This window comes from Mytilus californianus, unplaced genomic scaffold (genome assembly GCF_021869535.1).
Source record: "Mytilus californianus isolate M0D057914Y unplaced genomic scaffold, xbMytCali1.0.p SCAF_6, whole genome shotgun sequence".
Lineage (NCBI taxonomy): Eukaryota > Metazoa > Mollusca > Bivalvia > Mytilida > Mytilidae > Mytilus > Mytilus californianus.
This window is the reverse complement of record NW_026262712.1, coordinates 60,035,555-60,055,851: the sequence shown is the minus strand read 5'-3', so window position 1 is coordinate 60,055,851 and position 20,297 is coordinate 60,035,555. Positions and strand designations below refer to the sequence as shown.

Genomic DNA, 20,297 nt, shown 5'->3' with positions numbered 1-20,297 from the left:
ACAGATATCATAACACATCATCTGTTAGTGACATGCTTAACAAACTAGAATGGAAAACCCTCGAAGACCGTAGGAGAACATCAAGGCTTACAATGATGTATAAACTTGCCAACGGGATGGTGAAAGTTGACACCAGTAATACTCTCATTCCACCAGATAGGCTATCCAGAAACATCAACACAAATGGATATCAAGTACCATCTTGTAGGACCGAAGTGCGGAAGGAATCTTTTTACCCAAGGACGATACGAGACTGGAATGCCCTACCACAAACTGCCACCAATACAGGTAGTCTTGAATGCTTCAAGACTTACCTGCATGAGATGAACTAGACCAATCCAAGATGTTTTTAAATTCACTGTATATATGATGTATAGCACAAATTCAAATCAATTCAATACTTATTTTTTGTCTAAATTTTAAATGCGCATCCAAAAAGTGGCAAAATAATCAACTTATTGATGGTGGCCGCGTATTGGTAGAAGTAGAAGTAGAAGAAATCAATCGAGCTCCCAATTTCGGGAAAGGCTCTCGTAGATGTATTGAACAGTGTGTCGGTCACCGCTATCAGTGAAGAAAACTTAGCAGTATATATACGTGATGGATGGATCCAAAACGTTCGTGTTCGACACGGATTATAGTGACATAAAGGGGAGTCATTGTGTTGCTTTTACAGGGGGTCCCATCGTCAGTTCCGGTTATTGCTTAAGTCCTTTTTCTGCACGACCTCATTACCTCTTGTTACATAACTCGGTACTTTTAGGGGTGACTGAAAACCCTCATCCTATACTACTATGGATAGTAAACTTGGAATTGGTAGTAGATGGCAAATATATGTTATTTCTAGTGTATAAATATATTAATACAGAAAAACGCAGATAATAATTGAAATTAATAGAAAACTAAAATTAACGGATTTTATAAAAAAGGATGAAATTTCATGTCCTCAAGTACCTTTGGGAAATATATACTAGTCAACAAAAGAAACGATACAAGGCAATGTATTTCCATATCTAATAAAATTGAATACATTCTACCAAGCTAATAAGACCCGATTGGTCTAATATTTACAGAGTGTTAAATTCTTATCAAAACCTTTGATTTAAGGCATTTGCGCGAAAAAAATTTTTTTTAGATTTTTTTGTTATATCAAAAATCGTAGTTTCACCCAAAATTCAAAAATCGATATCACGACTTAAAACTGTAAACCTAAACATGGTCTGCTTCAAATTTTGAATGTCTTCTCAGATATTTGAATACTTAATTCTCATTTTAGAAATTAAATGCTGACTTTTGTAACCATTTTCCGCAACATAAATTTGACCCTGGCTGTGTTCAATAACACGATATGTTTAACTTTCCTATTAAGTCAGATTCTGTTAGTCATATGCATTTGCTTTGCCATCGACCCAGTGGTTGTAACTAAACTCATCATAGATACCAGGATCGAAATTTTGTATTTGCGCCAGACGCGCGTTTTGTCTACAAAACACTCATCTGTGACGCTCGGATTAAAAAAAGTTTAAAAGGCCAAATAGAGTACGAAGTTGAATAGCATTGAGTGACCACCTGAAATGTGTTGGACTCAAACTGTCACCTAAAGAGTTGTAAATGTGTATAAAATGAAAACAGCAGCTAGGTAATAAATGTCATTCGTCCGAAGCGCTCTTCTAGATTTATACCTTCATCAGGAACACACAAAGCCAATTATTTGAAAGCGAAGAATATATAAAATCCTGAACAGTTAAAGAGCTATATATATGACCAATACGGACTTGAAAAAATACCAAAATTTATTGAAGTTCAATTTTGCCCGAAGGAGTTGAAAATTTAGTTTCTTTTAATTTAAAAATGATTTAGTAACGGACAATTTTAGAAAGGTTTGTTATATAAATTATTCATGTCAGTACCGGTAGCTTCCAATTTATCATTGATATGTCTAATAAATAATGCCGGTTCTAATCCTATAATTTGTTCAAATATGTAATACAATGTATACGGGATGGGTACCTGTTAAGTGTGAACCATTTCGTTTCGTTTCTTGTTGGTTTTGTTTTGCTCTTCCGTTTCTTTATTAGGTTTTGTTTTGTTCTGTTCCGTTTCTATTTCGTTTCGCACCTTAAGCCAAACCAGCACCAATGTAAGATGGGGGGGGGGGGGGGGGGGGGGGGGGCAGGACCTTTTTCGGGATGTTGGAATCGGGTGTTTTTAAGCTCTGGATTTCGGGATCCGGGAATTCTTTTTTCGAATTTCGGGATGTCGGGATGTAAATTTCTTTAAATTCGGGACCTCGGGATTTCATGTTTTTAAGCCCGCAATTTCGGGATCAGGACCCCTGCGACCCCCATCCCCCCCTCATGTAATTTGGATAAAAACTTACCACTGGACGTCACTTTCACGTTATATTATCATCAAACTTTTCATTTATCTAAAGTTTAGAATTTTCTTTTAAAATACAACCATTGAAGCTTTTGTAAACTCCCAGAAGTTTTTTCATTAGTCAGTGCTTAAACTATAAACCTGCACTTTTTTCAAATATTTAATCTCTGGAACATTTATAAATTCACAATAAGTCTTCTCGCACGTGGTATATACATAACGTCGCAGTACTCATATTGCACCGAGTACCCAAAGTGCACCTATTCAACAAAACAAGTTTTCTTTGAGACTAAATAATTTGTATTTTTATGATTTGACATTATACACGTCTTTCAACAAAGGTAGATATATTTAAATATACACAAAACGTTCACAATACATATCAACAGACGAAGCATTCACTGGAAAAAGTAAATATACAAAAACGTCGCCATGCGACGTTCACAAAAAGTCATCTTTTAAAAATGAGCAAATTAAATATGTTACAAGCATCCATTTCTTAAAAAATAAATAGTAAGCTTGGACTAATGTCAAATTGTTCTAAATATTTGAAGAAATAAAACAAAACATCTGTTATTCGATTTTTAAGGATGTGAATTTAAGCATGGATGAAATTTGGGTACTCCTCATTACAGAATCAATTCATGGATCGTTTGGAGGTCGGTTCAAACCCATTTTTCTATGATTCAATGTGGATTTAAAAATCAAATTGGTGGAACCATATAGTAAATAATGACACACCTACAAAATAAACACAGAATGGAAACTTTTGTCTGGATCATAAACATAGGTGAAAAAACTGTCAAAATAGGTGCAATTTGGGTATCGTCACGTTACATGCAGAATAGCGGTGCGAACCAGCGGTCTCCTGGCCAGGTAGAAAGGTGCAGCACAGAATGTACTAACATAATGCTATTAAGTTTTTACCAGTATATGTCAATGCCAATGATATTTTAGCTTGTAAGACAGTGCATGGTGACAACTCAAAGTACATCGCTTGACTGAATTCAATGGTCAATTTGACACTTTTGGATATGGGGGAAATCTGCATTCGGAAGATATTTTGTTGTCGTCTGCTTGACCGGATTGCGGATCAGAATTTTTGGGAGAAAACCATACCCCCCCCCTTTTTTTTAAAGTTAAATGGTCACAAGTTCCCTTACCCAGTGGAGTGGTCACAACAGTCAAACTGTAATTTATTAAATATCCTTTTGTAAATACATTTGTAGTCAGATCTTGGCTAGATATCCAGAGAAATCCAGGCTATTTAAATCATTTAAAGATACAAATGAATATCATTATAATTTCATGAAAAATCAAATAGACATAACGCGGAAGGACGGAAGAAAACGAGGGTATCACCGTTTTAGACTTTGTATTTATAATATCTTCCTAATAAACCAATAATTTTTCTCGACTCAAAAAACCAAGGCAAAATTAGGACGTAGAAAGTGTGCCAATTTTAAGTTCTCATATTTCACAGAATTTTAAACATACACGTGTAAGTTTTATAACAAAATTTGACACTGAATTTGAAATGCTGATTAGAGTATATAAATATATCCCGTATTTATTAGTTTAGATAGTTAAATTTGGATAGAACGCCCCTTTTGTTTTGCAACTTTTGGAATTCTCATTCCGGAGCGATAATTTTCTTGTTTGATTCCCTCACAAAAAATATAAATCCCCTTAAAAATTATGATTTAATTAAATCATAATTTTTAAGGGGATTTATTTTTTTAATTGTTTTTTTAGCATTCCTGAACATTTGAAGATTGCTCAATCAGAGACATAATACAAAAACTTAAACATGTTAAATTTCTTTTGAAAAATAGATAGACCTTTCTTTTAGCTATATATGGGTCATTTTAAAAAAATGTCGAATTTTCAGTACACCCATGCTAAAAATTTTGTTTCTTATGGAAAATTCAGTTGTAAATGTTTAAATGACAGCTTGGAGGATTCATGATTCAGAATATTAATATATAATAATAATAAACACGATTCACACCTATTTTGATAAGATTAAAATGTATTTAAGTCCGATTTTTGCGTAATTTGTGTGCGTACAGTGTCAGAGTAGCACATTTAAAATGATTTTTTTCCAATTTTCTGATCGCCTTGATACAAATGTATCTGCAAAAGGGACTTTTTAAGAACCTTAATTATAACTCTAACGAAAAATCATAGCTTCTTTATTATTATTATATGTAACATTTTATCTACAAACTAAATTCAATCAGCGTACATGAAGTTCATCTTAAGGTTATAACGTCTTAATCCTCACAATTTAGCATTTGCAATACTGTTATCGGTAACAGGATAGACAAAAAGGTAACATGATAGAACTTAATATAGTGATATATCTTTAACGTACATTCCTGTTACTAATAGATTAAAGACAAAAGTTAATTAACATATGATGGATTTACTTGACATGCTTGATGTTGGGTTTATTTGAAAGAGAGAAAAAATGCTGAACATTATGACTTGCTATCTAAGACTTACATTACTGGTGGTTATTTTTATAACCTCTAAAAACTAATTATAATAGAGGCATTTTTCAGTACAACATGGAAAATTGGCAAATAATCTATTATTTCACAGAATGAATACATTTGTATATATAGAAGTTTATACTCTTGAAAATCATCTAATCGACTACTAAAAACAAACTTAAAATTTGTCTAAACATTTTCTTAATAACCCGAAATTTCTTTTGAATATGGTAACAGGAGAGACAAAATATTGCACCACCTATCAAAAAATGTTTCAAGATATTCTTGTACGACATTATTAAGATTGCATCTTTTAATATGTTGTTCTATAAATACTGTTTGTTTTGATTTGCATATTTAGAAGGTTGTTTCGATAAGTAGCTTTTAATAAATTTTGCAATTTCAAAATTCTACATTTTTTGAAAATGACCCATATATATCAGTCAGGGGAGTTACTTGTACAAGTGATTTTTAAAATCACTTTCTCAAGTGATTTTTTCAACAAAACTAGAGTTAATTCCCTTTCATTACTTTTTAAAAATCACTTCTACCAGTGATTAGAAATAATTTTTTAAAATCATTCAAGTGATTATTATGTTTGGAAAAGTTTTAATAAGAAACCAGGGTTATCTCCCTCTTTCAGAGGACAACATCACAACAGGGGTCTTTTTGACATTAGCTAATAGAAGACACCTGTTTAAGGTAGCACAATACAAAGATTTTTTCATCCCCAATCAGACAACTTTAAACTGATGTAATTTCTTTCATCCAGCTTTGAATTTTATAAATGAGGTACCAAAAGAAAGAAGAAAGATTAATCTTTCAAATGGTGATTATTTCATTATGACATGATTATTACATAATTAATTATTATGTAATTAGTAGCTATATTGTGATGTCCACACTTGAATGTAATTAGCTTCTTTGTTATTCATACCATCCCAAAATATTTTATAGATTCTTGTGCAACACAGTTTGACCTCCAAAAGGGTGTCTCAGATTTTTCCTATTGTCTTTCATTCTCTCATAAACCTTCAATGAAGTTTGCAACCTCAATTCATAAGAGATCACTAAATTAAATTGGGTATAAAATTTTTTCTATTGATGTTTTTGGAAACAGAGACACGCTTTTGAAGATAACTGGTCAAGGAACAACGTGTGAAAATCAAGCATATAGAGGCACCCATCTAGGAGCTAATTTCATTTAAAACTACATTTTCATGACAAAAATGAATGTGTCACAATTGAATAAATAAGGATTTTCCTACTTGTACCCCTTTAACTTCAATATAATTCACACATGTATCATGGGAATACTTCAGGATTGGCCTTTAATCATAAATCAATTAGGTTTTGACCAGTAAGAAAGCATTCCAATTCAGCAATTCTAAATATATAAAGAAAATGCACACCCTATGCATCAACAATCAGATCTGGCGGGAGATGTTATATCATTATTGACCTTGCTGTAAGTCAGTTGCTACTGATATGGTCAAAACTCCGCCCACCATGATAAACCTTTACTATTAATGATCTCAGAAGTTTAATTACACATTGCATTTACTTTTTTCAATATGGATTTTATTCTTTTAGTACATAAAATGATATATTTTGTTTTTTGCATTGTTACAAAAAGTAAGTTATGCATGTGTACACCAAAATGATCAGTTGGTCAGTCTAGAGGATCCTTATGGGGGATTTCTAGAATTATAATTGTATACAATGACAATATGGTGTTTTACACAAAGTAGATTTTTTTCATTTTTTGCAGTTTGAAAATGAAGTATTTAGTTTGTATTTTCTTTTAAAAAGAATGCATATTTAAATATTTTCCTCAAGAAATTCTAGTATAAACATCAGCAACATTTATTGTTGTACAATTAAATTTGTTTAATATCTGTACATTTATATTTTGATTCCCTCTTTAGCTCCAAATAGTTGTTTTGTTTTTTCTCCTGACATCTCCAATACAGAAATGTATTTTTATTTGGAATTCATTATCTTTCATTTTTCCATAAATCCCTAATCCACCTCTTTTTCATAACTGTTATTTTTATTGCTGGTCAGTGGTTGTAAAGCTATCAAATGATTCTATTGATTAACCACATAGTACTGCCCACATGTTCTTATCTTGTATCAGTCAGACACATGCATTTGTTTATAAAACTAATTATCATCAAAACTCATTAACACTGCAAGATATGTAAATAATTTTTTCTTCTGTGGTTTTTGAATATTGAGAAGTAAGAAAAACAGCTGAAAATGAAATTTTGATAAAATTTAGTTGCTTTTGTATTGTGCTACCTTAAAAGGTGAAAATAAATAAAAACTAACTTGTAAGGAGAAAAATTTATTTTCTGAACAAACAATAGCATTAGTAGCAATCTGTTCAAATGTTCTTTCAAATAAACTGCTTGCATATACTGTAATAAAGGGACATTCCTCACAAACTGTAAAACTGATGCTACCATATTTGTACTCGTGCTGAGTTTGGCGGTAATAAGCATTGTCTATAAGGTTCATTACATTTGGTTGAGGCAAAGTTGAGTTAGAGAACGGAAACCAATTTTGGGATGTACAGACAACAAGGACAAGGGTAAAACTTAATGCCCCTACCCTACAGCTGGGGCATAAAAAGGAACAATAAAAACTCATAAAATGAAAATGCTATGACCAAAAAAAATCACAAACATTTTTACATACATATGTAGAAAACTAAAGACTCAAACAGTGATAAATATGATTTTGCAGGTCATAATTATAATTTGTAGTGAAGTTAATGGAATATAATCATTCATTAAAAAAATAGTATTGATCACTGGTATAAATAAAAATAAAACACTTCAAAGGGTGTCTTTCATCACATACATTTTGAAATAATGTAAATCACTGGTACAAATGATTTTAAATCACAGCACAGAGTGATTTTCATTTAATTAGAATGTAAATCACTTGTACAAATGACTTAAAATCACTGCACAGAGTGAATTAAAATGTGTGTTTATCTCTGATACCAGCAGTATTTCCAATTAACTTCTATGGTGAAAAACAGACATATATATTTTTTTTTAATTCAAATTAAAAAAATAACTATATTTATCAATCAAATCAAATCTGTTGTAAATTGTATAATTTCAGAGGGCTGAAACAAAATGTGTGCAACAGCAATTGAATCTTAATAAACAAGAGGCTCTCGAGAGCCTGAATCGCCTACCTGTTATTTTTTGCTTAAATCTTTCATCAATGATTATTTTTGCTTTTCGATATATATTAATAATGAGTGGCTTAAAAATACCATTTAAATGTTCTTTAATGAATTGGTGGCCATGTTTGTTGATGGATCAAAACTTCAGATACAATTTATAAACTAGATACCCTAATGAACATTCATTTAAAGTTTGAAGGTATTTGGCTCAGTAGTTTCAGCGGATAAGTTTTTGAAATAGTTTATGACGACAGACGCCAAGTGATGACATAAGCTCACATAGGGCACTTCCGGCCTCAGTTAGCTAAAAAGGGGGGATGACTTGAGTGACTTTTATTTACTGTTCAGAGTGATTTCAACAGAACACTGGTAGAAGTGATTTCCAATTAGAAACCCCTCCCCTATTAGAAATCCAGTACCAGAATATTAATCTTTATTTAATGACCAGGACTAATCATCAATGATTGAACTCTGTTTCAGATTTTAGTCTTTGTAAGGGTTGAAACTGTAATGAAACAGAATGCAGAGGTCATAAAAGTTGTCAAATTTTGCAGGCCTAGATCATTTGAATCTTTTTGTCAGAATATAATCATTTCTATAAATTCAAATTCAGATAACACTTTTATACGACCGGTATGACGTTAGCGTCGTCGTCGTCGTCCGAAGACACATTGGTTTTCGCACTCTAACTTTAGTTTATGTGAATGATCTCTATGAAATTTTACCATAAGGTTCAATACCACAAAAGGAAGGTTGGGATTGATTTTGGGGGTTATGGTACCAACAGTTAAGGAATTAGGGGCCAAAAAGGGGCCAAAAATAAGCATTTTTGTAACTTCCAGACATAACTTGTGTGTTAGTGTATGGATCTCTCTGACATTGTACCACAAGGTTCCATATCACAAAGGGAATGCTGGGATTGATTTTGGGGGTAATTGCCTCAAAATATTAGGAATTAGGGGTCAAAAAAGGGGCAAAAAACAAGCATTTTTCTAGTTTCATGACAATAACTTGTGTGAAAGTGTATGGATCTTTCTGAAATTGTACTACAAGGTTCCATATCACAAAGGGAAAGCTGGAATTGAGTTTTGAGGTAATTGCCCGAAAAGTTTAGGAATAAGGGGCCAAAAAGGGGCCAAAAATAAGCATTTTTCTAGTTTCCAGACAATAACTTGTGTTCAAGTGTATGGATCTCTCTGAAATTGTACCACAAGGTTCCATATCACACAGGGAATGCTGGGATTGATTTTTGGGGGTAATTGCCTCAAAATTTTAGGAATTAGGGGCCAAAAAAGGGGCAAAAAACAAGCATTTTTCTAGTTTCATGACAATAACTTGTGTGCAAGTGTTTGGATATTTCTGAAATTGTACTACAAGGTTCCATATCACAAAGGGAAAGCTGGAATTGAGTTTGGAGGTAATTGCCCGAAACGTTTAGGAATTGGGGGCCAAAAAGGGTCCAAAAAACAAATTTTTCTAGTTTCCAGACAATAACTTGTGTTCAAGTGTATGGCTCTCTGAAATTGTACTGCAAGGTACCATACCACAAAGGGAAGGCTGGGATTGAGTTTGGGGGTGATGAATCATAAGGCATAAGGGGGTTCAAAAAATTTTGGGGGGGGATTTTTTTTTATTCCTTTTTTATCTTTTTTTCCTTTTTTATACGACCGCAAAAATTTTTGCGGTCGTATATTGGTATGACGTTGGCGTCGTCGTCGTTTGGAGTCGTCCGAAGACACATTGGTTTTCACACTCTAACTTTAGTTTAAGTGAATGGATCTCTATGAAATTTTACCATAAGGTTCAATACCACAAAAGGAAGGTTGGGATTGATTTTGGACCAGTTTTTTGACCAATTTCAATGCATTTCCTCCAAAAAAGAAATTCAATGTACACAATGTTTTCCTGTTCGAATGGTTTTACACTAGTAATTTTTTGGGCATTTATAGCTTGCGGTTTGGTGTGTGTTGAAGGCCGTACTTTGACCTATAATGGTTTACTTTTACAAATAGTGACTTGGATGGAGAGTTGTCTCATTGGCATTCATACCACATTGTCATATATCTATGCATTCCATTTTTATTTTTAAAGTAATTAGCCATCCATTATGACATATATATATTATATAGAAAATATATTTATAACTCTTGCATGTCTTGTTAAATTTGAAGTATCATGTGACTGGTAAGTTTTCTTTAAGATCAAGCAACACAGTTAAATGAGTAACACAATATTACGAAATAATAATATTAATAATAATATTTTGTTATGTTCAAAGGCTCAGAATTTTTTCCTATATACCTTATTATAACACAAGGTACTTAACTCATATTTTTGAATAATGCTTTAGTGAGAAATTATGATTATAACCTATATAAAGCATTTGAACTTTTATAAATAAAGACTATATATATATATGAAAATTATCTCTCCATAAACATGTTTTGTGAGAACTGCAGGGTTCTCACTAAGGCGAGTTCATGAGTCCTGGATTCGTGAAAATCTGTCTGGACTCACCATTTAAAAAACTGATGTTGGCGAGTCCAAAGATGCATCAAGATAGCACACATATCATCATTTTATAGCAAAATTTTAAAAGTAATTTGTATTTTATCTCATTTTGTTGCTCTATTAGGTCAAGGAGACTAAAATAATAAATTATATTGCAATAAAATATTGTCTTCATAATGTTGGACTCACCATGGCCAAAAGTAACAAGTCCCTTAAAAAATCCATAGGGAGAACCCTGCAGATCTTATCCCTTGTACCTCTAGCCTATGTGGATTAAACTAACACATCAATATGCACAGTAAAGCTCATGTTGAAAGAAGTCTGAGTCCAATGTTAGAATAGGCAACAGAAGAAACTCTTAGCAAAATGACAATCATTGACAATGACCAACATAATGTAATAATAAACCAATAACATGTGCTTTAATTATTTCAGATTAGAAGACAAGAGAAGCCATCGAGTAGAACTGAAAATCATTTCTAGTATTCACAATAGCATGTTGGGAATCCAAGCAGAAAGGAATTGATTTCCATGTAATATATATCCAATAGTTTCTAAGATTCAATGACGTCATTGTCCATTAAGCTACCTGAATATGCTGAAAAAAAAATCTGTGTCTTAGCGAAAAATGAACACAAATAATTAAGGTGCTTTACCATGTTTACCTGAAAAATCGGAAACAAAACCCGAATGAAGGCATTGACTAACACAGTTAGTAGGACAGAGACAGACAGGGTGTCATAATTTTAAAGAGCCAAAAAATTATAATCCAATTTCATAGAAGTAGGAAATGCAAACAAACAATAAGTTTCCTACTTACATCCTTACCAGTTGTTAAAGATGGAATTGAGTCTCCAAGAAGATATTGTAGAAAACAATGATGAGATTAAAGTTGAAGGTGAAATTTTGACATGGGACACCCTCTGGTTTGAAGTTTGTAGTTCTGGGGAGCACATTGAGGATAACAAGGAAACTGTGAACACTTTCTCTGAAACAGCTGGCTGTGATCAAGTTATTTGTTGTACAGAAATAAGTAAGTTTTATAGTGAACTGTAAATTGAGAAATCATTGAGAGGTTTTTTTAATGTAAAATTAAATATATGCAACTCCTTGAGTATTGCAATAATAAGAGCTCACATTCTAATATCTGGTACATATGTCTGTACGTAGCTTTTTCAGTTATAATTACATCAATAATAATAGCAATAATTTCTTAATATACAATATTATTTCACTAAAAGTATTTTAGATATGTTTTTTTTACATGTTTTTTATGATTTTATATCTTGCACTAGCCACTGCAATACAACTAGACAAGAATAAGTTGAGTAATAATTTCAATGAAACAACTACCCGCTAGAGACCAAATAATTCAAACTCTAGCAAGTAGAGGCCTAGTCATCATGAAGCTTTGAACAATGAGAAAACCTGTACCCCATAGTAAGCAAAATGGCAAGGTTAAAGGACCTGACATAAGAGTTAGTAATCCAATTCAACAAGAAGTCTTAGACCAATAACCTAAGAATCAAACGTGTTGCATATCAACTGATGACAAACACTGACTTAACAAGATCATTAAGTTGATTTGGTTGAAAATCTCATTGAATTTTAATAGTGAAGTTCAATGATGGTGAATATGAGTTATTCACTTTGTTATATATCACACATCTAATATAATCTCCTCACATAGTCATATCTACTTTATATATCAATACATCTATCAAGCTTGAGCAATTTTACTGTGATTACTTAGTATAGATCTATAACCTCATTGTAGCCCATCCCCTCACAAAATACACCACAACACATTCCTCAGGAACAGAATCCCACCTCCATTTTTAAAAAAAACTCTTAATCGGTAAATGCTAAAGGATAAATGGATTGTTGTTTAACTTCCTATATTGAAAAAGAGGGGCAAAAGATATCAGAGGGACATTCAAACTCATGTCAAAAATAATCTGACAATGCCATAGCTAAAGAGAAACAGACAAATGGACAAGCAAAAGTTAAAAAAACACAACATAGAAAAGACTAAGCAACACGAACTCCACCCCAAAACTGTAAATATTAAACTAATCAGATGGAGAATATGTTAATTCCATACATATTTATTACTGATTGAGTAGTATAATGTGCAGAATTTCTTATGAAATATGGAGATGAAAGGAGCCAAAAATGACTATAAAGTTTCTTTAAATACATGTTATATCTTGTTCATTTTCAGATAATGATGATGCAAGTGGCAGCATCCTTAATATTCAAAACATTGAAAGTAAAGGCAATGATGTCAGTGCAGTGACCACTAAAAGGGAGTCTTCTCAAAAACCAGAACATGCAAATGATTATGCTGTTGCAGAGGTCAAAAGAAAAAATAGTAGTGTCATGGATGAAGCAACAGGGTCACCACGTATGAAGAAAGCTTGTGCCACTAATCAAGACACATTAAGTAGAACAAGTAAAGAAAATAATAATTCAGAAAACGAGACAAGTTCAAGTAAAAAAAGTGAGGATAATATAAAGGTCAATAGTTATAATAGGTACAAGGATTATAATTTAATACGCCAGACGCGCGTTTCGTCTACATAAGACTCATCAGTGACGCTCAGATCAAAATAGCTATAAAGCCAAACAAGTACAAAGTTGAAGAGCATTGAGGACCCAAAATTCCAAAAAGTTGTGTCAAATACGGCTAAGGTAATCTATTCTTGGGATAAGAAAATCCTTAGTTTTTCGAAAAATTTAAAGTTTTGTCAACAAGAAATTTATTAAAATGACCATATAATTGATATCAATGTATCATATAAGAAAATTTCTGGGGCAACCATCAAGCACAAGGATATATGAATTTCATGGGACACAAGCATTTTCGTAAAAAGAAAAAGTCTCAAATTATTGAGACATATTGAAAAATAGTAGAGGTCAACTACCACATGACAGAGAGGATGGCCAAATAAGAAGCATATGGAAAGGTCACTAAAAGCTATGAACTGAAAAGAGAGCAATAAGCAGCAAACACCAACTGTTATTTTACTGATTGAGTAGTAAAGGATAAAAGAAGCCAAAATAATTAAGTTTCCTTCATTTAATATCCTGTTCTTTTTCAGAAAATGAAGATACAAGTGCAAGTGTCCTAAATAAAAATGACAATCAAAACATTGGAAGCAAAGACAATGTTGTTGGTGCAGTGATCCCCAAAAGTGCATCCTCTAAAAAACCAGAACATGCAAATGACGAGACTACTGCAGAGGTCAAAAGGAGAACTAGCAGTGTTAGGGATGAAGCAAACAAAGACTGTGCTACTCATCAAGACACTTTAGGTAGAACAAGTAAAGAAAATGATTATGCAGAAAACCAGATAATTTCAAGTAAAAAAAGTAATGGAAATAAAGAGGTCACTATATCAGATAAGAAAGCACAATTTAAAACATCTGGGGTAAGCATCAAGTACAAGCAAAATGTAAATAAACATGATATTAAATCGACATGTAAGAGTGAAAGGGGAAATGTAGAGAAAATGTTTGATAGTACAGAATGGGACACAAGCACTTCTCTTGTTAAGAAAAAAACTCAAATTATTGAAAAACTAAAAATGACAATCGAGAGTGAACATCTAGAAAAAAGAAATAAAGAAAACCAGAAAGACACAACTCAGAATTGGCCTTGTAATGAATTGCCTGACTCTCAAACCGGAATAACAAACAACACAGTTAATGATTTATTAGGTGAAATTGAAATATATATACCATCGCAGTTAAATGAAGAGCAGTTCAATAAAATGCAGTCTACAACAAATAATAGTGAACATTTAGAAGATGCTCAAATACAGGAAACAGTCAGATTAATTGAAGATCAGTTCAATAATTTGAACTCTGTTACAATGAACAACAATGAAAGTGGCCAATCGCATGATCATGATGATTCTGAAAACTTTACATCAAGCGTACTAAATAGTGGATCTAATAGTCAGCAAGATGAGACATCATATGACCATAATGATCGAAGTTGTCAATCTGCTAGATCTCAATATGGTTGGAAAGATTGTGCAAAGATCATAAATGTAACCCCACAAATCAAAGAGTGTGATGTTATTCAAAATGGCCAATCGGTTGATCATGATGATTCTGAAAACTTTACATCAAGCGTACTAAATAGTGGATCTAATAGTCAGCAAGTTGAGACATCATATGACCATAATGATCAAAGTTGGCAATCTGCTAGATCTCAATATGGTAGGAAAGATAGTGCAAAAATCATAAATGTGACCCCACAAATTAAAGAGTGTTATGTTGTTCTAAAAGACACTCAATATGGTAGGAAAGATAGTGCAAAAATCATAAATATAAACCCACAAATCAAAGAATGTAATGTTGTTCTAAAAGACACTAAATATGGTAGAACAGATAGTGCAAAAACCATTAATGTAAACGTTAACCCACACATCAAAGAATGTTATGTTGTTCTAAAAGACTTTAGAAAAGGAAATGAATTAACAGAGAACACGGCAAACAATCAATCAACTGCATTAACAAATAGAAGAGTAGTTAATGCTTGTAATGATTTGAATGGAGATGAGGAAAATCTGAACAGTTTAAGAGCAAATGACAAAGAAACAAAAGAAGACAAATCTTTCGGTTCCAGACTTGAAGTAAATAACCAGAAACAGAAAGGAAACATTTGCAAAGGACAAAAATTAAACAAACTAGGAAATCAAAAGTTTCGTTTCCCATGTGGAAAAGAATTCAAATATACATGTAATGTATGTTACAAAAAGTTCAACAAGTCACGTCATTTAATAAAGCACTCCAGAATTCACACTAGAGTCATTACAAAAACACAAAAGCCTAAAACAACACATTGGTGCTTCCCATGTGGCAAAGAGTTTGAACGTATCAGTTGGCTAAAAGTACATCAGAGAATACATACAGATGAAAGGCCATATTCATGTAATGTATGTAACAAAAAGTTCAAGAATTCAAGTCATTTAAAAAAGCACACCCTAATTCACACAAGAATCAGAACAAAAATACAAAAGCAGAAAACTACACATTGGTGCTTCCCTTGTGGCAAAGAGTTTAATTGTATGAGTAGGCTAAAAGAACATCAGAAAATACATACAGATGAAATGCCATATTCATGTAATGTATGTTGTAAAACATTCAAGAAGTTAGGTTATTTAAAACAGCACACTCGAATTCACACTAGTGTCATATCAAATTTACAAATGCAGAAAACAACTCATTGGTGCTTCCCATGTGGCAAAGAATTTAAACGTGTCTGTAGGCTCAGAGAGCATCAGAAAAGTCATTCAGATGAAAGACCTTACTCCTGTTGCCTGTGTTCTAGAAAATTTAAGAAGATATACAATTTGAAATTGCACAGACGTATACACACAGGCGAAACACCATATAAATGTGAATTCTGTGATAAAAAATTTAGATATGGAAGCTCTTTGTGGCGCATGAGCAAATTGAAAATCCACGAGAGCAGTCATGCAGGAGTAAAGATTCAGCATTGTGATCTTTGTGGTCAAGATTTTCGAAATAAATCTAGTTTAAAGCTCCATAACCAGATACACACTGGTGAGAACTATTTTAACTGTGACCAGTGTGATAGAAGTTTTAAGGAAGCAAGTAAACTGCAGGTACATAGACAGAAAGACCATACTGGCGACAAACCATTTAGGTGTTCTGTTTGTTTTAAGAGATTTCGTGAAAAGAGTTCGCTCAATAAACACATCAAACATGTATGTTCTCAAACAAAAGTTTCAAATAGTATGAGATGTTATGATGAAATCCAGTATAAATCCAAAAACAGTAGAGAACAGTTACCAGTCAGTACCAGTTTATGGCTCAACAAAGAAGCAGTGCCTAAAAAAAATGAACGGTTTGTTTGCTTACATTGTGGAACTGGATTTCATTACATAGCTAGATTTAAGATACATCTTTTAACACACTCAGATGTCAAACCTTTCTCTTGTGATGTTTGTGGTAAATCATTCCGTCGAGGACATTCTTTGAAGACTCACACCCGAATACACACTGGGGAGAAACCGTATATGTGTAAATTTTGTGAAAAAGCATTTTCTTCCATAAGTTCACTAATTTTCCATAGAAGGACACATACTGGAGAAAAACCATATTTATGTCATGTATGTGGTTTGCAATTTTCTACAGGAACTTGCTTGAATAATCATCAGTTGACGCATCAGGATATCAAATTGCACAAGTGCCAAATATGTAACAGAGCATATAAGAGACTGCGGCATTTGAAAAAACACATAGAAACTCACCAAAAAGGAGATAAACTTAAGTGTGAAACATGTAGTAAAGAGTTTAAGAACAAAGACACTTTGAAATCTCACATGAAAATTCATACAGGGAATAAGCCATTTTCTTGTTTGATGTGTCAGAAAACATTTGTGTCAAAGCAAGATTTAAATCAGCACAAACGTACCCATACTGGTGAAAAGCCTTATGAATGTGATTTATGCCAAAAAAAATTTAGTGTACAAAAATCACTAATAGATCATTTACGTGTGCACTCTGGAGAAAAGCCATATGCTTGTGACATATGTGGAAAAGGATTTAGCCAGACAGGAAGTCGAAGCACACATCAAAAGACACACACTTTATCTAAGCAACATGTTTGTGAACAGTGTGGAAAGGAATTTACTTATAAATGTAATTACGAAAAACACATGATAACACATACAAACGAAAGGCCCTTTACCTGTACAATTTGTAATAAAGGGTTCACTCAAAGCAGTAGTTTGAATACACATTACAGATTACACAAGAAAGAGTTGAACTCAAGGAAACATGAAGAGAAAGACCGGATTCTGAATGAACCCCGCCCAGCTGAATCCGAAAAAGCAAAGTTCGTTCATGAAAAAGTTGAAGTAGTTAATCAGACTTCAACTAATTTAAAGAATACAGGAACTCCTTCAATGATGGATGGAAGGAAGATGTCAACAGAAAAAGATGTCACAGAGGAGGAAGCTGCTCCAAAAGCTTCGAATTTTAAAACAGCAGAAAAACAAATAACTAAAACTAAAGGACCCAACTATCCTTGTTCTAAATGTGGAAAAGTGTTTAATCAAAAGTATAGTTTAAACTTGCATCAACAGACACACTATGAAAAGAAACAATTTAAGTGTGATGTTTGTGGAAAAGAATTTAATTTTAAAGGCAATCTAAAAACTCATCTTCGTGTCCATACCAATGAAAAACCATACAAATGTCATGAGTGTGGTAAAGGGTTCAGTCAGAGCTCTAGTCTACATACACATAGTCGCTTACATGAAAAAGGCAGCAGCATTATCTTAAAAAGAAATTAATATTAAATACCACTTTTAAAAATATCAAGGAACTATGTAATTTGATGAATGAAATATTTTTTTATTTTTTTTATGTTCAAAAACATTATTTCAAGTTACATCAGAGGGATGGACAAAACAAAGTTTGTATTACTTATTCACATTAAACTAGGATATAAAATTAGGAATGAGTAAAAATTGAACACAGAGAAGTATACATACAAAAAGTATATCTTTATAATAATAACTTCATCAACTGTGTGGTTATTTCTTATACTTAATTTGTGGACAAACCTACTGAAAGATAATGTAGGGTTTGGATATTTGCATTTCTTCCCTTTATTCAGTAAAGTTATTATCATGATTATTGATTATGACAAAAATGGTACTTCTGTAATTCGCCCCAAAAATATTTTTTTGTTTTCATCTTTTCATTGTCAAATTGATACTACGGGCAACTCTTACACTTAATATAATATATTAAGCCGATTTTTAGTTTGAATTTAGTTTAAATAAGCTTTTTTTAGCTCACCTGGCCCGAAGGGCCAAGTGAGCTTTTCTCATCACTTGGCGTCCGTCGTCCGTCGTCGTTAGCTTTTTTCAAAAATCTTCTCCTTTGAAACCACTGGGCCAAATTTAACCAAACTTGGCCACAATCATCATTAGGGTATCTAGTTTAAAAAATGTGTCCGATGACCCCGCCAACCAACCAAGATGGCCGCGATGGCTAAAAATAGAATATAGGGGTAAAATGTTGATTTTGGCTTATATCTCTGAAACTAAAGCATTTAGAGTAAATCTGACAAAGGGTAAAACTTATTATCAGGTCAAGATCTATCTGCCCTGAAATTTGCAGACAAATCTGACAATCTGTTGTTGGGTTGGTGCCCCTGAATTGATAATTTTAAGGAAATTTTGCAGTTTTTGGTTATTATCTTGAATATTATTATAGATAGAGATAAACAGTAAACAGCAATAATGTTTAGCAAAGTAAGATCTACAAATAAGTTGTCATGACCAAAATTGTCAGTCGACCCCTTTAGGAGTTATTGCCCTAAATAGTCAATTTTTAACAATTTTTTGTAAATTTTTGTAATCTTTTACAAAAATCTTCTTCTCTGAAACTACTGAGACAAATTTAACCATACTTGACCATAATCATTATTAGGGTATCTTGTTTTAAAAATTTGTCCGATGACCCTGCCTTCCAACCATCATGGCCGACTTGGTTAAAAATAGAACATAGGGGTAAAATGCAGTTTTTGGATATATCTCTGAAACTAAAGCATTTAGAGCAAATCTGACAGGTTGCAAAAATGTTCATCAGATTTAGATTTATCTGCCATGAAATTTTCAGACGAATCCGACAACCCGTTGTTGGGTTGCTGCCCCTGAGTTTTTGAAGGAGGGGTGTTCTTCCTAAAAAATTTGCAGTTTTTTGTTATTATCTTAGATATCATTATAATATCTAATATCTAATACTATTAATTATGATTTTGATCTTATTTTACATGATTTCCAAAGCATCATTAAATACAGGTGAGCGACACAGGCTCTTGAGAGCCTCTAGTTTTATTAAAAATTAAAATATGAGTTTTGAAGTCACTTAAAAGATGTCAGCGTATTGTAATTACATTCAAGTTATTAAAGTACTTCCTCTAAAGATTAAAAATATGAATAGCAATGGTATCACACAATGTTTTATTTTCAGAAAATTTACACAGCCAGCTACGACAAAAATGTACCTTAATGTTTCTTAAAAAACAATGCCAGAACTCTTAAGTTCAGTTTAAAAAGGCTTCTTGTATATTCTTTGTTTTATTGCAATTATATTGATTGTATAGTTAGGCACTTACAATTCATCCTTTAATAATGACATGGGTTTTATTCTACAGAGATATTTTTTTTATTTGTAATTGATATAAAATTATATTCAGTTCAATAAAATCAGGAAGAAGAATTTCTTTTTATAAAAAAAGCTTTGTTTTTATTGTGTCACCTGCAAGAGAACAGCAAAATGCGAGACATATTGAATTATCTGTGGCGGCGTAAACTATTTATATTTTACCTAAATTATTTTTCAAAAGAAAAGGTAGATAACTTGTATGCAGATACGTTATGTTATGAAGCTTCCGTCTCATATATGTCCATTGTCCTTGTCCTCATTTTCATTGACCAACTGCAATAAAAACTTTGAATGTCTAGTTGCTTTTTTGTTTGTCGTGTGAAAAACTCTTTGATTATCAGCAATAGGACAATTACATTTTGGTATATATGGGATCCTCGCATGCTCTGCACCCCTAAGCAGTATTAATTTAATGAGTCAGAGATTAAGATTTAGTTTCGTTCAGCCAATGGCAGGGACGTTAGGGGGACGACCACTTGCTTT

The 20,297-nt window shown here is 32.6% G+C and overlaps 1 protein-coding gene across 1 annotated transcript; it reads left to right on the top strand.

The window, feature by feature from the left end:
* The first annotated feature begins 3,799 nt into the window (after window positions 1–3,799).
* LOC127706562 (zinc finger protein 7-like) lies at window positions 3,800–19,668 on the top strand. Its single transcript, XM_052211218.1, has 6 exons — window positions 3,800–3,880; window positions 11,029–11,626; window positions 12,818–13,096; window positions 13,698–16,234; window positions 17,522–17,694; window positions 19,620–19,668. Exons 2-6 carry the CDS (start codon window positions 11,434–11,436, stop codon window positions 19,666–19,668), a joined length of 3,231 nt encoding a protein of 1,076 aa, XP_052067178.1. The 5' UTR covers window positions 3,800–3,880; window positions 11,029–11,433.
* The last annotated feature ends 629 nt before the right edge of the window (window positions 19,669–20,297 follow it).